Source organism: Orbicella faveolata, unplaced genomic scaffold (genome assembly GCF_042242905.1).
Source record: "Orbicella faveolata isolate gen_17 unplaced genomic scaffold, um_ofav_v1 contig_47, whole genome shotgun sequence".
Classification (NCBI taxonomy): domain Eukaryota; kingdom Metazoa; phylum Cnidaria; class Anthozoa; order Scleractinia; family Merulinidae; genus Orbicella; species Orbicella faveolata.
The window spans coordinates 19,590,001-19,613,733 of NW_028301577.1; the positions used below are offsets into that span (position 1 = coordinate 19,590,001).

Consider the following 23,733-nt stretch of genomic DNA (forward strand, 5'->3'; position numbering starts at 1 on the left):
TTTAAGTAAAGGGGGCAATTTCAACACGCGTTTCAGAAAGATATGACCACAAGCTATTATAATAATGCATTTCTAGAACTAACTTTTCGCGTCCGTTTTACAGTCCAATATAAACAGATGATCGCTATAGAAAGTTTTTAAAGAAAGTGTTTTTCAAAATTGATATTGCACAGTTTTATTTCACCATTTAGGGCCTCAAGCGATGGATTTGCGGAACAAAGAAATATTGATGTGCAACAAAATTCGTGAATTCAGAACTGGCACAGTTTTGAAACACTCTGCAGTACCTCGAAAAGACAATATTTATTTTTAAAAGTGTGTGAAACATTTAGTCAAACACAAATTTCGCTAATGTAGGCATTTATTTCTTTTAAGACTTCCTGTGGTCCCCTAGAGAAATGATATCAAATTTTGCGATCGTGACAAATTGCATGGCTTGTTTTGACAATCATGATTTAAAGACCGTGAATTAAGAGGGAGATTTTCATTTGTATTCAGAATGTATGCGATCTGATTTAAACATCTGTCCAATCGCCTGTAGGAAAATGCTCCTGAGGTGAAAAAAAAAAGCTGATATACGTAAACAAAGCTCAGTCGCTTTTTAAAGTTTCTAGTTTCCAAATGTCGTCTCTCTTCCGCACAAACGGATACTTCTGAATTTCAACCATTTGCTAAAAGCGAAATAATGTCAACTTGAATCGGAAAAGTTCTCTTACCGCAGGGATCGCACTGGATCCCACATACAAGACCTTCCGAAAGACGTCATGACTTTTTGATCTGAACAAATTCATCCGTCTTGGCTGAACTTCGTTTTTAGGGGATCGTGCGAATGTTTTATACCTTTGCTCAATGCGAACTCGAATTAGACTCCTTTAATCTCAAAACAGTTAATCCACTTATAGAAGCTGAACGATTTCCCTGCCTGCATGCATTTATTAGATCTTACCTTCTGGAAGAGCGCTCTCCGAGGGAATCTGCTCAGAGTAAGTTCCCGCTTCGTGTCTCCCAACGTAGATACTGGAACCATCAACGGAATTCCATCTCAACAGACCCTCTATCGCTGCCACAACAAAACACAACTTTGCGAACCCCGTTGAAAGCATTTTTCAGGAGTAATGACGTAAATTTTGCACGCGCTCTGCACTGGAATGGTTTCCTTTCAATGTGATCTTCTTTCGTCTCGGGTGCTAAGAATGTATTTTTTTTCCCCTGGATTCCCGTTTTATAGCAAACCCGACACGTCATTCCGAGGGCGTGACCTTTTAAAACAAGCAGGCGTGAAAGAATAGCAGACGATATTCACTCATTCCCAGAATTTCTATCATTTCTTGGCAAGCTTATGACATTGAGCTGCCTTATACGGCCTCACAAGAGACATCTTGATGAATTTCAATGTTATTTAAATGACTGGGTGTTCCGCACTCTGTGGTTCCTCCCTTTCAGACTGATAAACTAAATGACCCATTGAGATCTGAGTTTTCGGCATACATAGTCGGCATTCCTAAGTTATATCCCCAATCAGGTAAATTTGTTATCAAGAATTAGCAGAGAACAAACATTTCTTGTGTTCAGAACTTTCTGGCAACTTTTAGCTTTGTTGTAAATACTTCTCTCGTATCTTTTTTAACACGTAGTGAGGAATTCTTATATAATCTTTCCTGCTGTGATATTCAGCTCCTTTTGACCGGTCTGGATGTAAAATCCAGATAAGTTCTCACACAGAAACTCAAAAGTGTCTGATATCTTTTGTTTGTCAACTGGTTCTGTTTTTGGGTAACGAGCTTCTTGGTTTCATTTTCATGTAATATTCGTACAACTGGTGCCGTCCGCCAAACAGTTTCGTGGGTGGCAAAACTGTGACAAATGTCACTGTAGAAAACTGAAATAAATACCACTGATTTCGTGGATTGGTACACATCACCCGTACCATTATAATGAACTGGGTCAAGTGCGTAATTTAGAGGTGTGACTTACACAAAGATGTACTTTGTTGCTTTAGTATTTTATAATTCAGTTAGCAGCTGAAACAAATATTGCTACAATAAACAATTGAAAACGCCAATCAAAACTCGATGGGGTTCTAACTGAAGCAGTTTGAAGCATTAATTTCGTCTTTAAAATTTTGACCTCCAAAATTACAGTGTAATTGTTTTGGTTTTTTTTCAGCTCAGAAACGGGATTTTAAAATGGCTGCTGCCAGATAGGTTCGATGTGAAGAAAAAACATGATTTTTTTTTTTTCTAAGAGGCCAACAGTTCAAAGACTTGTCTCGCTGTGTTCATTTAAATTATCAAGGCAGCACGCAGTCTAATCACCCCAATTTTAAAGAGTGTCTGGAATGACAGACAACACAACACCCATTAGTTAGTTCAATATTGTCTTTTACAATCATGCACGAAAATTGCCCATGCAAGCTTTTTCTACCCTCTTGATTGTTGCCAATTTATTAGCCTCAAGTCACATGTGTTTCCTCGTGAATGTATGTGGGTAGGTGTATTCAAAATATTTCCGCAAATTTTTTTTTTGTGCGAACTTTCTTTTCCGCTTTCTCACAACAAGGTGACAGACAGAGGGCGTGGTCAGACAGATACTTGCGCGCCACATGCACACGTCTTGGTTCTTAACCCAATATGTTACGACATTTCTAGCCCTCAAAATTACGCAGCTTTAAATTGAAAAGAACTGCAAAATCATAATGTTTTCTAAGGTAGAAAAAGATCAAAACTGAATGATAATAACCAGGAAAACAAGCAAGGACTTTTGCGGCGGATAACGAACAACACATGCTATTTTCTTTCTTTCTTCTTCTTCTTGTTCTTCTTTACGAATGTGCAGTCTTTGTAGGAGATAAATTTACAGCGTGAAGTTTTAAATTCAAGTTTATGGATGAAACTCTGATGCTCACCCTTGTGGCTATTCAAAGAATAGCGAGCAATTCTTTCGGGTGGTCTTTTTTATTATGCTGCACAAGGTGGTTCTAACGTTTGACGTCAGTGGGTTGCTGTTTGACCATTCAAATAAAAGCAAAAGAGCAGCATTTTCGTGTCGGGCACTAATTATTGTGTTTAACAGGGTATGAAAGCTTACAGTGTGCGGTGACCCTTCAGATGAAAGCGTTTGCATTTTTCTTACGTAGTACTCTTTATTAGGCTGTATGGTGGTGATAACTTTTAAATATGTATGAAATGTTTGCCGGGCCTTATAAGGTCAGCACTATTTTCATGTGGATCTGTATACTGTGTATAAACAATTATTGGATGAAGTGTTTGTGATATCCGGAATAATCAAGGTTGAGGTAGAGTTTTTCAGTCGAAGCCGAAGGCTGAGCCTGATAACCCTTACCGAGACCTAGATTATTCTGGATATCACAAAAAACCGAATCAAATAATTGTTTTATTATACATTGAACGAAAAAAATGAGAGTCATGTTTTTGCCTCTTCACTGACGGCAAGCAACTCAAAGCGCGCGAAATTACCCTTAGAAATCAGGCGCTTCGGTCATACATGACATGATTACTCGTCACTTTGAGTGTCCTTCACATGATTATTGTATAATCTGCAGCTAGATGACGTCACAGGCGCTGATTTCGAAATTTCACTGTACGCTTTGGGCCAATCAGAAAAGAGAGAGTGAGTTCAATGGAAAATATTATGGGGTTATTGACCAAATGTGAAGTCAAGATGGCTGGATATTTGCTAAGTTCTTTTCTTTTTGCGTGTTTATGGACCGAGACGGAGCCTCGCCGAGGTCTGTAAACACGCAAAAAAAAATGAGACCAATATCTAGCCATCATGACCGAACAGGTTTAGTCAATAAAGGATTTATCATATGGAAAAAGAGCACTATTTTCTTGCGGGACACAACGGGTAATCCCGAACGGGCATTTTAGCGCTATCTTGCCCTCTCGAGTAGCCAATCACAGCGCAGGATTGGTTCATCCCATCTGCTCACGAAGCTTAGCCATATAATAACAGTAAGTTTTTCAAGGAGGCGCGCAGGTCTAATTTCTAATGCTGCAGTTGAAATCTCTGAGTGTGACCATCCAAATGAAAGCTTTCAATAAATACCTTCACTTGATGCCGTGTGATTTTGTTTGTTTTTTATAATATATTCTTGTTTGTTTTTTCTTTGCTAATTGTAAGAGTTAGAAGATTATTTATCTTAAGTGGAGACCACTTATTCTGTAAAGCTGTGTGTTCTACAAGGCTTTAGACATACCATGCACTTTAAAGATGGCAATCTTCCTGAAACATTTCACTCTGAACATTTCAAGTCTTTCACTTTTTGGGTATTCTAATTTACGCGTTAACACCAGTTTCTCAAACAGCCGGCTCAAAACTTTTACAATAATGTTGACTCTGTGCACCATAAGAGCAGCATTAACCGAGGGAAGCGAAAACTTTTTTAAAAGAAATTAACGCACAAGAATGTACCTCCCGTGACCACCTGGATCAGTTATCCTTTTTAAACTTGTAATAAAATAGGGTGGAGACCCTCCTACTTACATCGGTTTAAAATAGGAATCAGTGCTTTGTGGTCAATGAGACGTCGTAAAGTTAAACAAAAACAAAGTGAACAGACCGTGCATCGACATGATCATTGAGGAATTCTCAAGCGTGATTAAGACACAAACTCATGCACACAAAAAAAAATCACTTTCATATCTGAATCATTTCAGTAAGACACAACAACATAATAGCTATAGTATCAAGCAAGGCGGTTCTATGTAATATCTGGTTTGAATTAATTTGAGGCAAGCGTAAACCAATCCTTACACACAAGAAACGATGCGTCGGCTCTTGATATCCCGGGGGAGGGGGTACTCCCAGAAAAATTGGGTTGGGGTGTGCGGTCCGCTTCTCAAAACCGTTACCCTATTCAAGACCAAAATCTGCGATTTTCCCCCACTATATATTGCAAAAATGCGGTACTCTATTTATAATCAGTTACCTAGTTCAGACCAATGTTAAAGGCATTGTTTATATGCTTTTATTAGGTATGATAGCTTCTTCTAAAAATCAAACCCAATTCAAGACTAGAGTGCATAAGCTATACCCTATTTGAGACCAAATTTGCCAAATCGATACTCTATTGCAGACCGAAACGACTAAAACCTTACCCTTGGGGGCCGCAGTACCACCCTTCCCTCCCCCCTACTCTTCCGGGTTTGCTATGCATAAAAAGATGCATACTTTTGAAGTATTTTCCGTGCCCCCATGGCCCTGCACATAAGTTTCTTAAAAGATCTTGAGTTTTTGTCAAGATGCGATTAGGCGAACGCCTTTTGAACAATGTACTGTGTACGCATCGGTCGAAAGAACTATGCAATGCACAAAAACTAAATAGGATACTTGAAAGGTGCCTAATTGAAAAGAATTTCGCACACTGATCAGAACTCTGATAACAAGGTTAATTTTGTTCATTTTGTTCGCTACTTGGGTGAAAGAAGGAAACTGGCTTAAAGTCAAATGCAATGTCCATAGTTAAGTTCTCTTCCTAGGTCAGTTAGGGTGTTTATTTATTTGCAAGCAGTGTTTTCCTTCCTCCTTGAAACAAAATAACAAGAACAACATATATAATGCCCTGAGGCAAGTGCCTCAGTTCGCCTCAAATTAGCTACGACCCTGGTGGCAACAAATACCTCAACTAGATCGGAAGTGTCGATATTATATTAGAATATGGGATTAGATGACGTTAATAAGAAGTGCTCAGACTTAAGAAGTGATCCCGGATCACGCTGGCATAGCAGCTAACACTGTTGTTCAAATACTGAGTGCAGACTCAAGATCAGAAGAAAAATAATCCCCGCCTTATCAGAGCTTACAAGGCTTATAAGGACAGTGATAGCTCTTGTTGTAAGCCTGCTTGCGCGAAGATTTAAACTTATCCGCACGGAAACAGTAAGTAAATCGTTATGAAGTTTTCGTGTTCTTGAAAACTAACTATGCCAAATATCGGCATGATAGGGAAATAAATATTCTGTCCTTAAAGATGATCGTGACTAAAACACCACACGAGTACTGCGAGAAAAATACAGATACATACGAGTACATTCAAATACATAGGAGCAACATACAATGGCAAGAGGGTAATACGCATGAAATCTGTCATTTTGCTATTTATTTTATGTCAGAGTGAACGGGTTACAATGTCTTGTACTATTTGTGTACACTCACACACCGCCGGCGCGCCACACACACATACACATACCACACATATCCGCCACACACACCCAGATATGGTCAGGGTGAAAAAGCGCCCTGGATATGATGCAACGTTGCGCGTGCGATCAACGCAGAAATATTTCCTTCGATGCTTTTGTTCTGTCGGTTGTTACTGCTCTACAAGCCCGATGTACTTGGATCTGTGCTCATCTTTTGGCCCTGATTGTGATGACGATTACGATGATTGCAGACAAAATTTAGCGCGGGCATCTTAGAATCCTCCGTAGATAAAAGATGATGGCGGCTGTACATTTTATCACAGTACCATGCGGACCAAACACAGCCCATAAAGTACAAGGAAAACCCTATTTTTGCAATATTTGAATCTCTGTTAACAGCATAGACATTGTATCTTTGGTTTGAAGATGTTAGAACTTTTCTGTACGTTATTATAGGTAAATGTACCAGTCGCCATCCCTTTTTCCTACGAGGGATCGTTTTCCTCCAAGTAATGACAAAGTAAAGCACCGGCCAGCCCAGTATTTGCAAGCCCCGGCCAAATGATTGCAGCATCTCGACGCAACATATCGCAACATTGTTGGGCGCAACATATTGCGTGCGTTTGTCCACCCTGTTGCGACGTGTTGCGACATACTGGGGGTTGAAATCGAACTAGCGAGCATGCCCTGGCGCAAAATTTTTGCACGAACCTGGCCAAACGACTACAACATCATGCAAAATCCACAAATGTGGCGTGAAAAATTTGACCATTTACACATTTGAGCCAACAACACCCAACATGTCGCAAGACGGCGCAACAGGGTGGCCAAACGCGCACAACATGTTGCGCCCGACAATGTTTCGATATGGTCGATAAAAGTGCCTTTTTTGTCACTGACTTGTATATTTTGGCAAGACGTTGCCGTGGGTTTTTCAACTGATGAAGGCTTAAGAGTTTGCCGAAACTTCTTGCTAAAATATACAAGTCAGTGACAAAAAACGGCACTTTTATCGATTATGTCATCTCCTGACTACATTTACTCAATTTTCAAACAATGTTGCAATATGATGCGTTGAAATGTTGCGATCGTTTGGCCGGGGCTTAAAGGCTTCAGTAAATGTGTGTAATGGTGCTGCGGCATCCATGTACGAATCCTTTATACACAAAGACACCATTTCTTATTGATTCAAAGCGACAATAATAATGATTTATATTGTTTGATGACTTGACGTTTTGTAAGGTCAGTGTTGAATTGCATTATGTAATAGCATTCCATCCTACTTGTTTCTACCTCAGACCACATTCAGGTATACCTCTTCCGTTTTTGAGTTTTTAACTAGTAGAGTAAATCATTCTGACCATCAATTAAACAATTAAAATTTCAAGCAAGTTGTTTAACAGTTACTATCTCCAGTAACTGATTGTTTATTTCCAAAAGATGGGTCACTGCATGACTTGTGGGTCTTCTCCCACCTCCCTCCTCCTTATTCTGTGACGCACTTCAATCTGCAGGTATCATGAACTCGAACATTCAAGAGAAAATTGCGTTGCCCTTGCAATCATTCTACCAGGCTATAATATCAACCTGTTGAGTCTTCTTACATATTGCCGTTACGTAATGTATCAAAACACGAGTAGCCGTGTTTGACCACATTTTCCAAACAACGAGAACAAAGTTTCAAATAGTTGCAAATACGACGTGCAGTGGTCAGGCAATATTTCGGACGAACTTCGTGATAAAGAACGATCTCAAAAGGTCAGATACATCTTTCAATTAAAACGTAAACTAAACAGAAAACGGAGATTGAAAATCATAAAAATCTATGCTAATTAAGATCGATATCAGATATCCAAACACTGTCACATTGTAAGCTCCCTTGTTTAAACTTGTAACCTGTTCCAGAAGTTAGGTTTGTCGGGAAACTAAGGCAAAAAAAACTGTGAGGGAGAAAATACTAAAAGCGTGCGGCGCTTTCTGTCGCTTTTCGTCCTACCTAACATATAGAGTCTGTCTTCTTCCCGCCGCCCAAAGCGAGAAACAGCCTTTCTCCATCAATCTCACTCTTGTAGGCGGCATGAAAACCCCGATAGCAGTTTCCTTTCGACACTTTGATTAAGTTACAGTTGAATTTTGATTGCTGAATTTTGACACAGGGTACATCTTCCTCTCGTATGTCAATCTTATGGCCTGAGAGTAGGTAGGGGAACTGCCATACTTTGTTTTTCCATGCTGTTAGTTGGTATGTTTCTCCAACTTCAATCAGATATATATTACTCCTAGTTTCCTGAGAAGCTGAGTACGAGAGTCCTGTCCTATGATAGCACACAACGGACAAAATGACGAAACAAATCTCTGGCGAACTCCAACACACCAACCGTAAACCACTTCACCTCCAACAGCGGGATTATAACTTCCCATAAGATCCCCCTTACGAATTTTTAGAATCACAGGGGCTAGAAGCTAGATCTCACGTAATCCGAACACCCAGGGCTGTAAACAAAGCTGATGCAGACGAAAGAGCAAAGAAGATCAAAGACGAACACAATCTACGAGCTCAAATCGATAGTATAACCAGTAATTCTATCATGGCGAGCATTTCCAATTGCAAGTGATATTCTTAAATACATTTATATTATAAAAAGACCAAATGTGTTGCTAAACAAATAGCTAGCTGACAGCAAACAAAATTCGTTATCTTCACCCAATTTAGCTAATAATATAAAAGGCGATGTTGTTTTTGTCTGGAAAATGACCGACCAGACTTTCAAGTGCCGTGTTCGTGTAGGTATTTAAGCTCTCTTTAGGGATCCAATATTGTTTTTCGTGAATGTACAAGTTAAACGGATCTTTCAGTTAAGTCTTGGTTGAAAGCTAACCGCGGCTACCATCTCACCTATTGCGTCAAAGCGTTATATTGCGTTGACCGGCAAACGGCCGCAGTTCCACTTTAGTTGTGTAACCTAGCTAGAAAGTGGCGTTATGAAGTTGGCAATTAGCAGCTAGACACATCATTATTTGTCGGAAACAACTGAACTCTTTCAGAATACCGGTCTCTTAGCTCGGCGTCACCACAAATATTTGTTCCAAGGTGAGAACTAGGAAATGCGACGCTGAAGTAAGTGTTTTCTTGATAATGTTGCGCTTCATATTACTTTGAGGCGTGCTGCTAGGGTAGCTTGTAACAGACAGTCTGGGCTAATACTAGATGAATTCAGGAGCTGATTTGTACGAAGGGCGAAGGAGCAGCTCCTTTTCCCCCTTTTGTCTAAGAAATGTTTAAGTCTGTCATTCTAATCCCAAAACATTCAGTCACAAATGTTCCTAGCTTGCAGGCATGCCTTTCCTCATCCTGTAAGTTGCTATGATACGAGGTTGCGCTCTCGCCGCACCTTTTACACCTTTCCCTAGTCTGCACTGTCCACAGACGTTTCGACGAACTCAAGACAAAACAGAGGGTCTGTGGAACCTTGTCTCTAAATTTACAGAAACCATCCCTGGATCATCGGTATTTATCAGCCAAATGATTATGCTAAACATCAGTCCCGACTTCAAAATTACTTTCTGACTACTTATACGATATATTGTACGTATGAATCTATACCACTGAGGGTCATTTCAGTTTCTGAAACACGAAGTGATCAGGAGAATTGTCGCTTCCGCTTAATGGGATGCTAGTTCAACCTAGCTCACCATTTTTTCAAGCTGTCCCCAGAGGTCACCAGTACCCATTTAATGGAGAGAGAGGGACGGCGAGAGAAGTCTTTTATCCATGAACTAAACACGAAATGACCCTGGCAAGTGCTCGAACCAGTGCTTCTCGGTCCAAAGCCCGACTCACTTATAATTAGGCCATCTTGTCTAACAGACAAGTGTTAAACCGGCTATAAGCACGACGGTGGAAAAGCCCACGGTTTCTGTTTATTTTATTTAGCTTATGACATTTCCATATAATGAAGAGTAATACGAGGTTTGTAATCAGTACAGTGTGCCTCATTATCCGTGATTCTAAGAATCCACATCATAATTTACTCAAACACATATCTCTATCAAAATTCTGGGCTCCTATTGGTCATTGGTTATTCCTTTTCGAGCATTCTTTGGACAGTTTAAAGGCATGGTTTTCAGAAGAGCATAAGCATCAGCGTCATACACAGCATCATACACAGACACATGGCCGAGTGGTCAGCGCGTCGGACTCGCAAACCAGCGGTCCCGGGCTGGAGTCCCGCTCCGACCACTACCTGGACTTGTTTCACGGTAGCCCCGAGTTCAAATCGTCGGCCACACTGGTTTGCCTCCGGCCAGCTGGGGTTCCTTACAATGCTACGTTCAATTTGAATTACTTGTTTCAGTTATTTGCTCGGTCCCACTAGCCTTTGTGCTATAAACACTGCCGAGGGTAAATAAAAGTTATTATTTTTATCATTATCTATTTTATAGTTAGCGCTTTTTGTGAGAAAAATTTCCTAACAAAAGGTGCTACTTAGCAGCACTCTAGCGTGTCTGCGTATGTCGCTGATGGGAGGAAGTGAAAACCAGCCTGAACGCTTCACGCCAGTAGTGACTAGATAGCCTGTGAACAGGCTCTCTAGTCGAGAATGTGGCGAGGAGAACTGAAAGCGGGGAGAAAGAGAAGAAAAAAGAGGGGAGGAGAGAGAGAAAGGAAGGGACGCCCCAACCCCTACCCCATTTCCCCCTCGGCCATTCCGGTCGCGGTCAGACCCTTCGAATTCCAGCCGGAGCAGTGGCTACTTAGTAGTACGTGCAATATGCCTGAGTTATTGAACATAATGTGTTTAGGTATTTTATAGGTGCGTTGCTTATGACTAGTTGTACTGGCCAAACTTGTTCTCGAAAATAACCTATTGTTAGACCTTGTAAGCAAAGCATGCGAGACGAGCTCGAAGCGTGGACAAAAAAAGATAACATTACACGCATGCGCTCTAAGAGTAAAGATTTGCTGACGTAAACCAGTAATTTTGATGTCGTGGGAAATGTTAGCCTAACCGCAAAGAAGTCTTATATAACGAAAAAAGCATCTAGCAGTTCAAATATGGTGCGAATTATACGATTGCACCAGTATTTACAGCAGTAGCATTGAAAGCCGTGTTTCAATTTAGCATTTCATAAGGTGTAACATAATTCAGCCACACCTGCACTATAAATGAACTGTCATGCTTGAGTATTTTTGTCCTTTAAAACCACTTTTAGAACTTATAAACTCAGTGAACTGAAAATGACAAAAACTCGATGTATCCTCAATTTAACGAATTCATATCTTTGCAAGTTTCTGTAATTACGCTGAAAATAATTATTTAGCCGTACGTGATCAATGGTTTTTAGTTTACTTTGTGTTTATGATAACTTGTGTTCTTAGAATAGAAAGCAGACTTTTTGCCCAGTTCTTGAAATCGTGTGCTTTTTCTATTTAATATTTAGTGTGTGTTAAAAGCAATTTAGAGTGCCTAAAATGCTTTAGAATTGTCAAACGCGCCATTAATTTGCGAAAGTTTTCACAAGAGACTAGTGTATTGCGAAACAACAGCTGTTTCAAGACCTCTTTATGTTAAAAGCCATAAAACACATTATGGCAGAACGGTGACACGTTTTCCTTAATGGGTGAACAGAATTCAAACAAAATTAACATCAAATAAAACCGCCGATGAAATTTACTCAGTGGTTGTCCGTTTATCTTGGGCAAAAAAGAAGATCGAATGTCATTTCCGAACGTACAGAATTGTAAAGGTGTTTTTTGTCAGGCTGAGAGCGTTGCTAAGATACCAACTCCCTTCCCTTCAGCTGGGAAAACATCCGCTGTCATTCACGACAAATTAAATTGGTTGTTTTCTAAAAATTATTATTCAGGTTTTGTCAAATGGTTTTTTAAGCGCAATTCGTGGTGAGTGATGACACTGTTTAATGGGTTATGTTTGCTGTTGTTACTTCAATTGCCATATTGTCAGTTCTTTTTCAAAAACTCGTCTACCATCTTGGAAATAGGGAGTTTAAACGGTTTGAAGCTCAAGAACCTAATGGCTTTTTTTTTTTTTTTTTGCGTCGGATATACAATGCAGCGGTTTTCCAATCTTGAAATAGTTCATATGTTTCGGTAAACAGTTTCGTACACAGTGCAAACTCGCATCAAACGAGCTTGTTGCCTGAAAAAATATCTTTCTTATATTTGGTGTACGATAAAAATATAACTCGAATATCATATCAAGAATTTTCTAAAACCTTTGGCAAAATGTTATTAATATAGCGAGTGTTGTGGCGTCAATAGGAAATCGCTAAAATGTGTTTAGTATTGGGCGTCTGGTAAGCTAACGTTAACCAATCAAACTTTGGGAATGCTAATATAACGTCCAGTGCCTGAGGTTGTTTTTCTTGAATTTGTTTTCCACTGGAGTTTAAGTACGAATGATTTTACCAAACTTTGTCAATTTCAAAAAAACAATCTGGTGGTACTGGGCTGATAATACACTAACTGTTCTGAGGCAAATGAAAACATTGTACGCTAGTGTCGCCAGAGGAACTGAAAATCCTGATACCAGACAATACAGTTGGACAGGCAAACGGCCAAATACAATGGAAAGCAGATGTCGAGTTTTCAGGGAGGAAAAGCGTGCTTAATTTATAAATTGCAACTCCTTTTGAGCTGAGTGGCATCCTAGTTCGCTTTAACCTGAGACGTATTGAGGCAAAGAACTTCTTAACCGCAAGAAAGAATTCTCTTCACAGACTCTTCGCTGAACAATATAGAACTTTAAGAAAAGTAAGCCGGTACTGGGCCGGACAAGTGTTTCAGATCGATGATAAATAGTTTCTCTTTAAAGGCTGGGCTTTCACAGACTATATAAATATATTTATGGCTCATTACATTCTCTGAGTACACCAGCCTTACTTTTCTTCCAACTGGAGTGGACACCGAGAAAATTAAACAGTTACGCAATCACTCAATTTTGAAGACGCCCGTCTGAAGGTATACCCTGGTCGTTAGCTAAGTCGCTTCTACTGACTCGACTTGGCTAGCTGGAAAAGATTGTTCAACGCTAACTAATCAGTTACTTAAGCACGGTATATTTCATATCAGTTTATCAGTTTAACCAAACCGGCTTCATGCAGGTCTTTACCACAGTGGCCAGAACTTGTAGAATAAGAAACTGCCAAACCATGACAATTTTCAATCGTTCTGCAGCCATATATACCAGCTGTTTTCATATTAAAAGTTATCCGTCCTCCTGTGCGCTAGTTCCTTCTCTTTAAGCTATGTTTAGGGCTGACCCCGTCCACACTTCCCAAGAGGAATTTGAAAACGGACGTTCCACTCTGAAAACGCATCAAATGTTTTCCGTCCACACTACCCCGGAGGAATTTAAAAACGCAACGATCACCGGTCATTTTGGATTTGTGTTTGACGAAAACTCTGACAGGAAATCACGTGACTATCGTGACTTCATCGTTTACGAAAAGATCCGTGTTCAAAATGTTTTTCGTCCTCACGAAAACGAAATGGCGGCGTTTTTAAATTCCTTCAGTTTGAAGAGGGTTTTCGAAAAGTTCCGCTTTCGTGACGGATTAGCGTGGACAGTAGGCGGCCTCACCGTAGAAATAAAGTTGCATTTTCAAATTTCTCCGGTGTAGTCTGGACGCTGCCAAATACGCCGACCGGTTAGCTCAGTTGGTAGAGCGTCGGACTAGCGTGCGGGAGGTCTTGGGTTCGAGCCCCAGACCGGACCATCACTCAGGGTCTTAAAATAACTGAGGAGAATATGCTGCCTTTGCAATGACATCTGCAAATGGTTAGATATTCTAGTCTTCTCGGATAAGGACGATAAACCGTAGGCCCCGTCTCCTGCATCTTCACTGTTATGGTCAGCAGGGAACGTTAAAGAACCCACACACTAATCGTAAAGAGCAGGGCACGAAGTTCCCGGTGTTGTGGTCTGGTCTCTGCCCATTGTGCTGTTGAAATGCTCGGAGACATAAGCTGTTAAAGCTACTCTACAATCCGAGGGTAAATAAAGTATACTACTACTACTACTACTCCTACAGTCAAACTCCCGCTATCTCGAACCCTCAAGGGAAACGATTGTCAGTGACTGCAAATTATATTCCAGGGAAAATGAGTTGAGATCGAGGAGATAGCGGAGAGTTCAGGATAACCGATTTTGAGATAGTGAGGTTGTACAGTGTGTATATTGGCTCATAACTCAGTTGCTTGTATAAGAATTACGTAAGAACTGTTCTCGCTCACAGCTGAGGCCGTATGCAATAATCATGTTAATTTGTGAAATAGTCCCTAACAGGAATTTACCATGAAGAGAAACTTACGCTTGTTAAAATCTTCTCTGGGTTGACTTAGGCATATAGATATACCGGGTTTTCTTTCGCTCAAAGGAAAAGAATTTTTCCGATAAACTCAGTTCTGGGTGTTGTCATATGCGCGTTCCTTCGAAAAACATTTTAGTGTTCGTTACTGACTAAGCAAGTGGTTAATTTTATCAGGGAGAGTCCCTACCATGGGAATCAGAAAGGTAGGGGACTGAAGCGGCCCTTCTTTAGGGAGCTTAAGCTCACCACGACGGCAACGGCAATGAGAACGAGAACACCACCAAACGAAAGGTTCAACGAGCAAAACAATAACTTTGCACGCGCGTTATAAGTTTTTGTACATTTTTTTGCCGTCCTCTGCATAACAACAACGTGAAATGACCAAGTTCTGCGTAGTCTGAGGAAAGCGAACGACGACGGCTAATGTTTGTATCTCCATTTGGAATTGAACGCTGTCATTGCATATTTATCCTGAGCACGTTATTTTAGAGCCATTGATGTACGGTATAGATATCTAGACAATTGCGAATTTCGCAAATTCGTTTTTGACTGGGCGTCGTCCTCGACGTAGCCGGCGGGGGAAGGGCGAAAAGTCAGTAGGGGCTTGAATTAAAGCATCCTTTCCCCCTAGATCTGCCACCGGCCACTGGCTAGTTTGAATGGGAATTTTTTTTATATTGTAGTTCAATGGACTATGCATACTCTCAGAGGCTAGCCGGATATAACCACTTTATTTGATTATATTCAATCAATGTCCTAAAATGTTATTAGTTTCACAAGTTTATGTATTTCGGTAATGACGATTTGTTTCACAAGCAGACCTTAGCAGCGTTTCTCAGATGACTAATTTTGCAGAGGACAGCAGGCTTAAGATCGTCCTTTAAGAAATGCCTGTTTTTAATATCAAACTGATTGAACAACCAGTAGGGCTTATCAGTAATGTTAACTGCTAAAAAATTTCCGATATTATTTGCGGGCACATTTCGGCTCCTTAACTCAGTTCAATATCAGTTCAAGTGCTTTTTCTGTTGTTATTACTTAGCCTATAAATATACTTCAGTTATACTGGTTAGGCGCTGTAGTATCATAATTTTTTGCACCTTAACTTAGTATCTTAACAGGGTGGGTCAAGTTGCTTGCATTGTTCCAAATATACAGATATTCTAATTTAAGAAAGTGATCAGTTATCGATATCTAAGAAGTGTTGTTCAAGTGTCTTTGAGTACGCCCTCTCCTTTCTGATAACGGGTTCTTTTATATGTCTGGACACAACTCCAGCGTCACCCATCTATTTTCAAAATGGTCTAGAAGGTATATTGCCTCTTATGTTCTGCGTATTTAAAAACTTCATTTAACCTGGCCTATGCGAGAGCGATTAATCACACGAAGCCCTGCTCAATATTTCTGGCGTCGCCGCCTGAGACAATTCAATGGATAATTCGTGCGTGTGTATTGTATGATGAAGCCTATGACGTTGGTTTCACTTCACAATCTTTTGTAAAATCAACTCATAAGTGTTTGCTAGGGTCGCTGCTTTCAGGAACCAGTATCCGAAATGAGCTTCAAAATGCCATTACTGTAAAATGCCATTTAGCGTTTCCTGCTCTTAAAGTTTGGGCTTATCTTAGATTTTTAAGATGTCGACTTTGCCTAATTAAATTAATTTCCTTTCTCTTGGGAAACTCTCAATTTGTATGCAAAGAAGATCGACATAAAATCGTCCTGTTAGCACTCAGTCTTGAAGAGCGAGGACATTGCACGAACTAGGGCGTTTGTATGGGAATAGGACGTCAACTGAATATTTAATCAAGTCTTCGAAATATCTCAATGATTTCTGAAATATTTGTTCGGTACTTTACAAGATACAACTGGCAGACGATTTTTATGAACAGTGGAAGAACGGTGTAAATTTAGTCGCATCGCCATTTTTTGTTAATTTGCAGAAATTTTCCATGTATTTTCCCGTTGAGTTGAAACGAATAAAAAATTGGCTTGATCAGTTAAGGAAGAGCACTCAAATAAAAAACAAGAACCCATAGGAAGGCGAGATGATTCGAGAACAGAAATGGATCACACGCTCAATTAAGTCAGGCTTGGTTTTCTTTTAAACCTTCGCAACATTTTTGTTATATATGTTACAATATTCAACTTCTTTAGGAAATTCCTTTTTCCATCGAGTAAGACTTAATATTGTTTATTCTCAATTGTTCAGTCGAGGAAACATTTTTCTGTGTTCGCGCTAACAAACGATCAAGAAATTTTTTTTTTTGAAACTGGGAGAAATTAAAGATGAGATGTCTGGATGAGATGCAGGTAAGGAGGGTATGGTCGCAAGTTATGTTCACCGGCTGGAATTGGATAACTCTCATTCTTAACATGCTATGCCAATCCGGGTTTCCTATTTTCCCAGTTTTATTTCATGTTTAATCTACACGAGCTAGATCAACCTCCTCGCATGCACATAATTTTTTAAAAAAACAACGTTAACTGATCCAGAAAACAGCTCGAACGGTGTCAGTACAGACTACCACAAATGTAGATCCCTTCTGAGGTGAGGCGACAGTGGAGCGCTCTTATCAATAGCCAGTGTGCTTAGATTCTCAGTTGGAGAATTCAATCGGCTACTTGGAAAGTTTGACTTATAAAAGAACTTAAAAACTCGAACTGTAACTCAACGAGCTCTTCTTATGATAACGCAATGGGAGATTTCAAAACAAAAGACCAACCCAAAATTAAGCCGGCAAAGAGAAACTCCGGCCGAGTTGTAAACCCGTATAGCTCCAATACAGATTATAATCTCCCCCGCCCCCGACCCGCTTAATTAAGTGCCCCCTCTCCATCATATCCGGGTGGCAATCTTGTATTCTCTTTTGCAAACCCGCGATCACGTCCGAACATATATTTTCAGTGACTTTGCCAAAATAAAACCACTTGAACAAGAAGTTAAGCAGGCTAGAATACCACACTCATAGACATATTGACTGGCGTTTTTTATCGTCCACTTGAACTATGGTTTGAACTTTTGAGTCAAACTTAGAGATTAACCATTAATCTCTTGAGTGTCTTGGTAAAAATAGCAGCTTGGGGTTATCTCGGAGGATTATCACTGCTAAGATCAGAAGCACACCACGTTGGGCCAATATGATCACTTCCCATCGGAAGATAAATACTCTCCAAGGCTTGACTAAAGGACAAACAAGCTGAAAAGTGATATTATTTTAGGAAGTTAGCCAGGCGCGCCTCGTATGCGCAAACGATTGTTTTAATAAAAGGTGCACGAGGATTTTAGTCCATTCTCGTGACATTCAGTGCATACTCGATCGTGTAGGCATGAATCGCATTAACTTTTGATACGCAAAATCGCGAACGTTCGCCCCGTCAATTAAGCCTTGTGATATCCGGCATTAGAGCAGACTAAACAGACTGTAAACATTCACTAAGATCCATAAAGATTTAGCATCCATTATCAGAACTATTTGCTGAAAATTGCCGACGCAAAATACAGGAATGCTCCCTCAATTTGTGGAGTAAAAACGTGAATGATTGTCTCTAATTAAAAAAGCACGTTGCAATGAGATTTTCGCAAAATTTGATTTTCATTTACAAGACCAAAAAGGAGAATGTTCACTCCATTTCCATCACTCTCCATCTTCACAATTGACGCAAGAGTGATTTAAAAATGGCTTCCAGCTTTGAGTGTCAGTTGCGTCCTGATAAAGCTTAATAAGCGCCACATTCCGCAACAAAATCAACCGTCGGCAATTACTGCCAGATTTTCCGTTAACAGGGTATGTTTTTAATGAGGTTTCTTGAAATGTGAAATGATACCAAAAATTGTAAGCAACGTGCAAAATACTGTAACACTATATGTAGCCAACTAATAGATATATAAACGTTTAACTGCCAGTTTCTGAGAAATTGGCTCGGAAATATTGAGGCATTAGTAGTGCTATACCGTTCTGAAGTATGCCTTGCCTTCCTTTTCGCTTGATACTTTGTTGCGCATCGTATATCGTCAAGAAATTCTGGCAACTCGCCAATCCTCTTTCCATAATGCTGTCATGCAATTCATTGCAGTACAGTATAAGTCATTAACATTTCTAATACCGTCGTGCTTTTGATTTAAGCTTATTTCACTGATTTCTTGCGGCAATATTATATGCAACTGTACGTTTCTTTAGTTGTTGTTGCAATTTGTTTTGCACGTTCTGGATCTCAAACTACATGCAGTCGGGGGGGTCCTCTGTGACAAACTCTTACCAGACTCTGATAAATCACGGTTTATGTTTAACCTATATGCTGACGGTTCGATGTTATTACTAAGGGCAGCACGGTTAAGCATCTCAGTCAAATTTGTTTTGGTGGCAGTGCTTTCAACCTGTCGTGTAATGAAGCATTGTATCCACATTCCTTTGACACGTTTCTTAATACAGCGGCTTTTCTTTTTACTTGTAATATAAAAAATTCTCTTTCGATTTGCAGTTTCTTGTACTCTCATCTCGATCATCTAATACAACTGAATGAATGATAGCAACAATGATTCTACGAACTAAGCTTCTGAGGCCGGTTATGATTGATTTGGAGGGGCGACACGGAACTAGACGGAGCTTGCTTTCAATTTCGTAGTTTTGTCCCATGCTCCATTAGCTAGTAGTACGAGGCAAAAAGTGTACTGTTCCCTTCACCTGACTCCTTGAAGAATGCATAGTAAAGAAAAATATGGTGTAAATACTCTTTGAAATTACTAAAAGAGTAAAGACCGGTGGAGCTGAACATGTTTTCGATCACTTTCCTTGGAAAGAAGCCACAGAGATTCGTGCCCTAACTCAGTTTCACTGATTTCTGTGAGGATGAATGGAAACCTAACTTCCATCATGCTAGACAAGGTGGTTCTAACTCTGGCCTATATGGAACCTGGTTTAGTGTTTAGGCTTTCATTTGAAAGCCATCGAACAGTACTTTTATTTGGTACTGTTTGTTGCGCTGTACAGTGGTTCAAATTCTTAAGTCAGCTGTGGATTTGAAAGCTATCGAGCAGTACTTTATGTTTAAAAGTGGTACTGTTTGTGTAACGTGCTGTACAAAGTGCTTTTAACATGTGGTCTTTTGATGAAACTCCATGACAATGAGTGATCATTCAAATGAAAGCTACTGAGCAGTGCTTTCTTGTGACTGAGTAGTTCTAAGCATGTTAACAGCCATTGTGGATGAAACCCTAGCATTGAATGACCATTCAGGATGAATCCTGTAGAGTAGTAGTTTCTTGTGGTGCCGCTAATCTTATTTTCTTTTTCAATATTCTAAACTGAAATTTCTGAATATGTGTTAGCTTTGAAACTGGCAAACCCTAAGCAGCTTTTAGAGACTACATCCTCTTGCAATCATGATTATGATGCATATTTGTCAGTGGTTGCAATTGTAACCTTATTCTGTGAACGAAACCCTTCAGTGAGCCTTTAGTGCGACCATTCATTTTAAAGCCATTGAGAAGTACTTTTTCTTCTTTAGTGTTTTGCAAAACAAAATCTGTTGAATAGTTTATCAGTGTTAAAAAGAAACCCCGGCAAGTACAGTTACCTTACGTGATTCGTCTTGACAACTCGAATATATCTCAAGTGTTTGTTTAAAAAAGATGTTAACATTTTTCCAATTCCGAAGTGTTTCGTTAATCATGCAGATTAGGGCTGTGTAAACAATAATTATATTAGTTCTGTGAGGCCTTGTCAGAAACCTTCGTAAACCGCGTAAATTTACACCCCATGTTCTGACGGCTTTGATGGTCATTTCCGCTTATTTATTTGGCCAGATATCAGAAAATAACTCGCATAAATCCCTAATGTCTCTAAGAATATGCAATGTTATGGCTTGCAGTCATTTTATTGACACCCCTCTATCCGTCGATTGAGAACTCAAAGTAAACACAACTGGGGGTATCCTTTCGTTATACAAGTCCTGTCCTATCACTGAGGCATATTTGCAATTAGAAATATAATGTCCGAAATTGATTTCAAAATCTAAGTCAGGTACTTGATCATCAGATGTAGGTTTTTTAAGAGTGTACTTGCTGTTCCTAAATGTCAAGTAAAATTGAAAAGTTTCAACATTTTTGCGGCGAGGAATTCTTACACTTTTAAAAGCCATTTCAAGGGAGACTGACTGTGTTTCAGGTTTTAATACCTGGAATTCATTTCAAAAGTGTTAATCTGTTTGAACGACTGAATTAGAAACGATAAAACAGATGTTGCACTACTTTCAATCGGAAAATTTGAGTAGCTCTTTTTGGCATTTCGGAATTCTGTTGAACACAATCAGCCGTGCGTCTTTCCAGTGTGCAAAAAAATTATTCATCAAAATATATGTAACATCAGTATAATAGAACTCACTCGTCAGCTGCCTTATTCTTTGTATATATTTGTGGTTCGTTTTAATTTAACTGATGTGGGAACATTTATTTAAATTAGTCGGGTTTTTTAACATTGAAAACTTCATCTAATTTATTTTTTGATAAATAAAAACTTATCACAGTTTGTTTGAGGCAGTATTTTAAATGAGAGATACCGAGGAAACTTCTTAAATATTAATGGCTTCCAACAACACAACAACGCTTTAAAAGAGCCAAGAATTAGCATTTCAAAACTATAGTTTTAATCTCTTCAACACATCTGCAAATATCAGATATTAAACTTTCCTTTTAAGACGTCATTCTTAAATTGATTTTTTTGGGAAAAATGTGTATAATGCAGAATTAACAGGCTTAGCGAAACTTGTAAGAAACCGCCGATAAAGTACGTTCAGGCTTTTTACATTATTTGAATTAACTTCTCGTACGGCCGTCAATTCATTCTTCGATTGATAACTGCAACTGATATTCCCTGTTTTACTCGGAGCCACTTACGCGATTGCCGCCGAGCAAATTTTTTAGTCTTCGTGGAACTGAAAAATTACCCCTGAAGTAACAACAATAATAATAATCATATTCTAAAGAAGAATGCTTCGGACAATTGACAATGGAAGTTAACTGATCAAACGCTCTTTGACTCTGCCAAACCTCGGCAATAGAAGCTTAGCAACCGAAGGCTAGGCTTGAAACATCCGCTTTGGAAACAAATCGCGTTTCATTTAATTCAAACGGTGTCTGCACTTTTAACTCAGTCAATTTGAACTTTTTCATTTATACTTAAAACATCATTCACGAATTTTTTTGGCAGCTTGAGAGATCGAGTACTGACAATGTTGTATGTTCTTATTGGTTCATTGAAGTGATTGCCTGACGTAAATTACGGCTAAACGGGCGACAAAAGTCTTCTGTAAGTAGAGAAATATTCACCAGTACAAAAAGTTTCAATGTTTCAGATCTGCAAACAAAAGGAAAATGTTGGTTAGTGATACCTAGGGGAAATATGGACTATTAGATTGCAGTTTAGTACGGTTTCTCAGACAACTGTAATGCGACGGAGGGCAGATGTAGTCCGTGGACCAGTTGTATCGGTTGATACGGGAATTATCAGGACTTTGTGTAGTATAACACTAGAGGTATTACCAAAGCTATAACTTAATCCTTGAAGATCATAAAAGCAAAATTTTTAATTTATCTTGCGGAAGATTAAAGAAATGAAACACTAGAAAGGATGGTATAATTTCACGACTGCAGACTGCACAATAAATGACTTTTTTGCCTCAGCTGGAGTGTGTTTTAAAGGTTTCCGGTGTTCAATTTTCTAATTAACACTGTTTCACAATATATTCAAAGCAATGTTTCCCGATAACAGATAGGCAACATCACGTTTTGGCCATTGATGTCATGAAACGGCGGTTTTCAATTTCGCTCGTGTCGGCAGCAGTAAAACCAGGTAAAACTTGTGAGAAAAGCCCCCTGTGTTTTAGCGACGATGCGAAAAAATCATTAGCACAGCACTTTGCGCTCTGAGAGAAATGCGGAACTGAAATTTGTCGCCTGGCGCAGTTTGAAAATAGCGAAAGAACGTATTTTTTCAAGCTGTTAGTTCACCAACTCGTTTATTTTCGTCCTTTGCGAGAGATTGGGCTGGACCGAAAGGTAACCGCTCTTGAGGGGCCGCCAAAATTGCCGGCCAAATTTTTGAGTTTGCTACTACGAATAGTCGAACTTTCTTTCTGAATAAAGCATTTAATTTTCCACCAACCCTCCCCAATTAAACGCGATTACAGGCGTTAAAATATTCAATTCAAAGCGACCTTCTAATTTTTCCTTTTCTTCAGGGGCTTTCAGTCGAGTTTATCACTTTTATCGAAGGCCTCATCAATCAATTCGCCACTGACAAAAGTGAAATGTACTTCACCACGGAAAATGAACCGGACGAGCTCATTTTCGATGTGTTTGCTTTCGACAAATAGAACTATAAGCAAATTGTAGGGCGCAATATTGTTTTGGCCGATCGCAAACTCATTACATTAAAAGACTAACAGAACCCAATGAGAGGATTTGCGTGTCGCATGCTGAAGGACGGAGGAGAAAATGACTTGACCATGATTTAGCTGCGCGGCTTTCGGTTTCATAATCTACTTTCTCTCCGGCGCTAGAACAAAATTGTAATAAACTGAACTGGGTGCTTAAAATGTTTGTAGCCCACATAAGCTTTCCTGGGCTTCTATAGTATCGCTTCAGATTTTATCAGTAAAGAGATCGGATTTGGCGATCTTTCGCGTATAAGCTATATATATGAACGCATTACCTATTGCTTATCTGTCTTTGCCAGTCAAGAAAGTTGGTGTCTTATCTACGGCTTATCCGCGCTACGTAGCCAAAACTAATCGATAACGTAGAATTTTAGGCGGTTCTTAAATAAATATCACCTCCGAAATTGTAATGTGTGATCTATATGTTGTAAGTTTGGTTTTGAAATTACTATCGAAGCGAAACCAATTCACTGTCGGCATTTTCTTCTGGGGGGAAATGATGGGTTTTCAATGAGTCACGCTAAGAGAACAGGATCATTAACATTATTTCAAAATGTGACGCTTGTTTGTGTGCATTCAGTTTGACTGCCGAGCATAAAAATTAATAGCCTTCCGTATAATTACTTGCTGAGTGTGAAACTAAAACTGTTTTGGATTCAAATTGTCTTGCAATTAGCCTTTATGAAATAACATATCCAAATTTGTCAATTTCGGGGCCCTTGGTTCTTCCAATGGTTTCCGGACTGGAAATAGAAGATGACGGACAGAAGGAAGAGACATTTTAAACGCTGTTCCTTCG

General features: G+C 39.5%; 1 protein-coding gene and 1 non-coding gene across 2 annotated transcripts in view; one reads left to right on the forward strand and one right to left on the reverse strand.

Moving 5' to 3' along the window:
* The window catches only part of LOC110066984 (uncharacterized), a 5,530-nt gene extending 4,328 nt beyond the window's left edge, over nt 1–1,202 (reverse strand). The window contains exon 1 of the mRNA XM_020774250.2: nt 947–1,202. Within this exon, the coding sequence (XP_020629909.1) occupies nt 947–1,103 (157 nt within the window). The 5' untranslated portion in view covers nt 1,104–1,202. The remainder of the gene's footprint in view (nt 1–946) is intronic.
* Nucleotides 1,203–13,830: 12,628 nt separating this feature from the next.
* On the forward strand, nt 13,831–13,907 carry Trnaa-agc (transfer RNA alanine (anticodon AGC)). Its single transcript has one exon. It is a non-coding gene; the product is annotated as a tRNA-Ala (tRNA).
* Nucleotides 13,908–23,733: the final 9,826 nt, after the last annotated feature.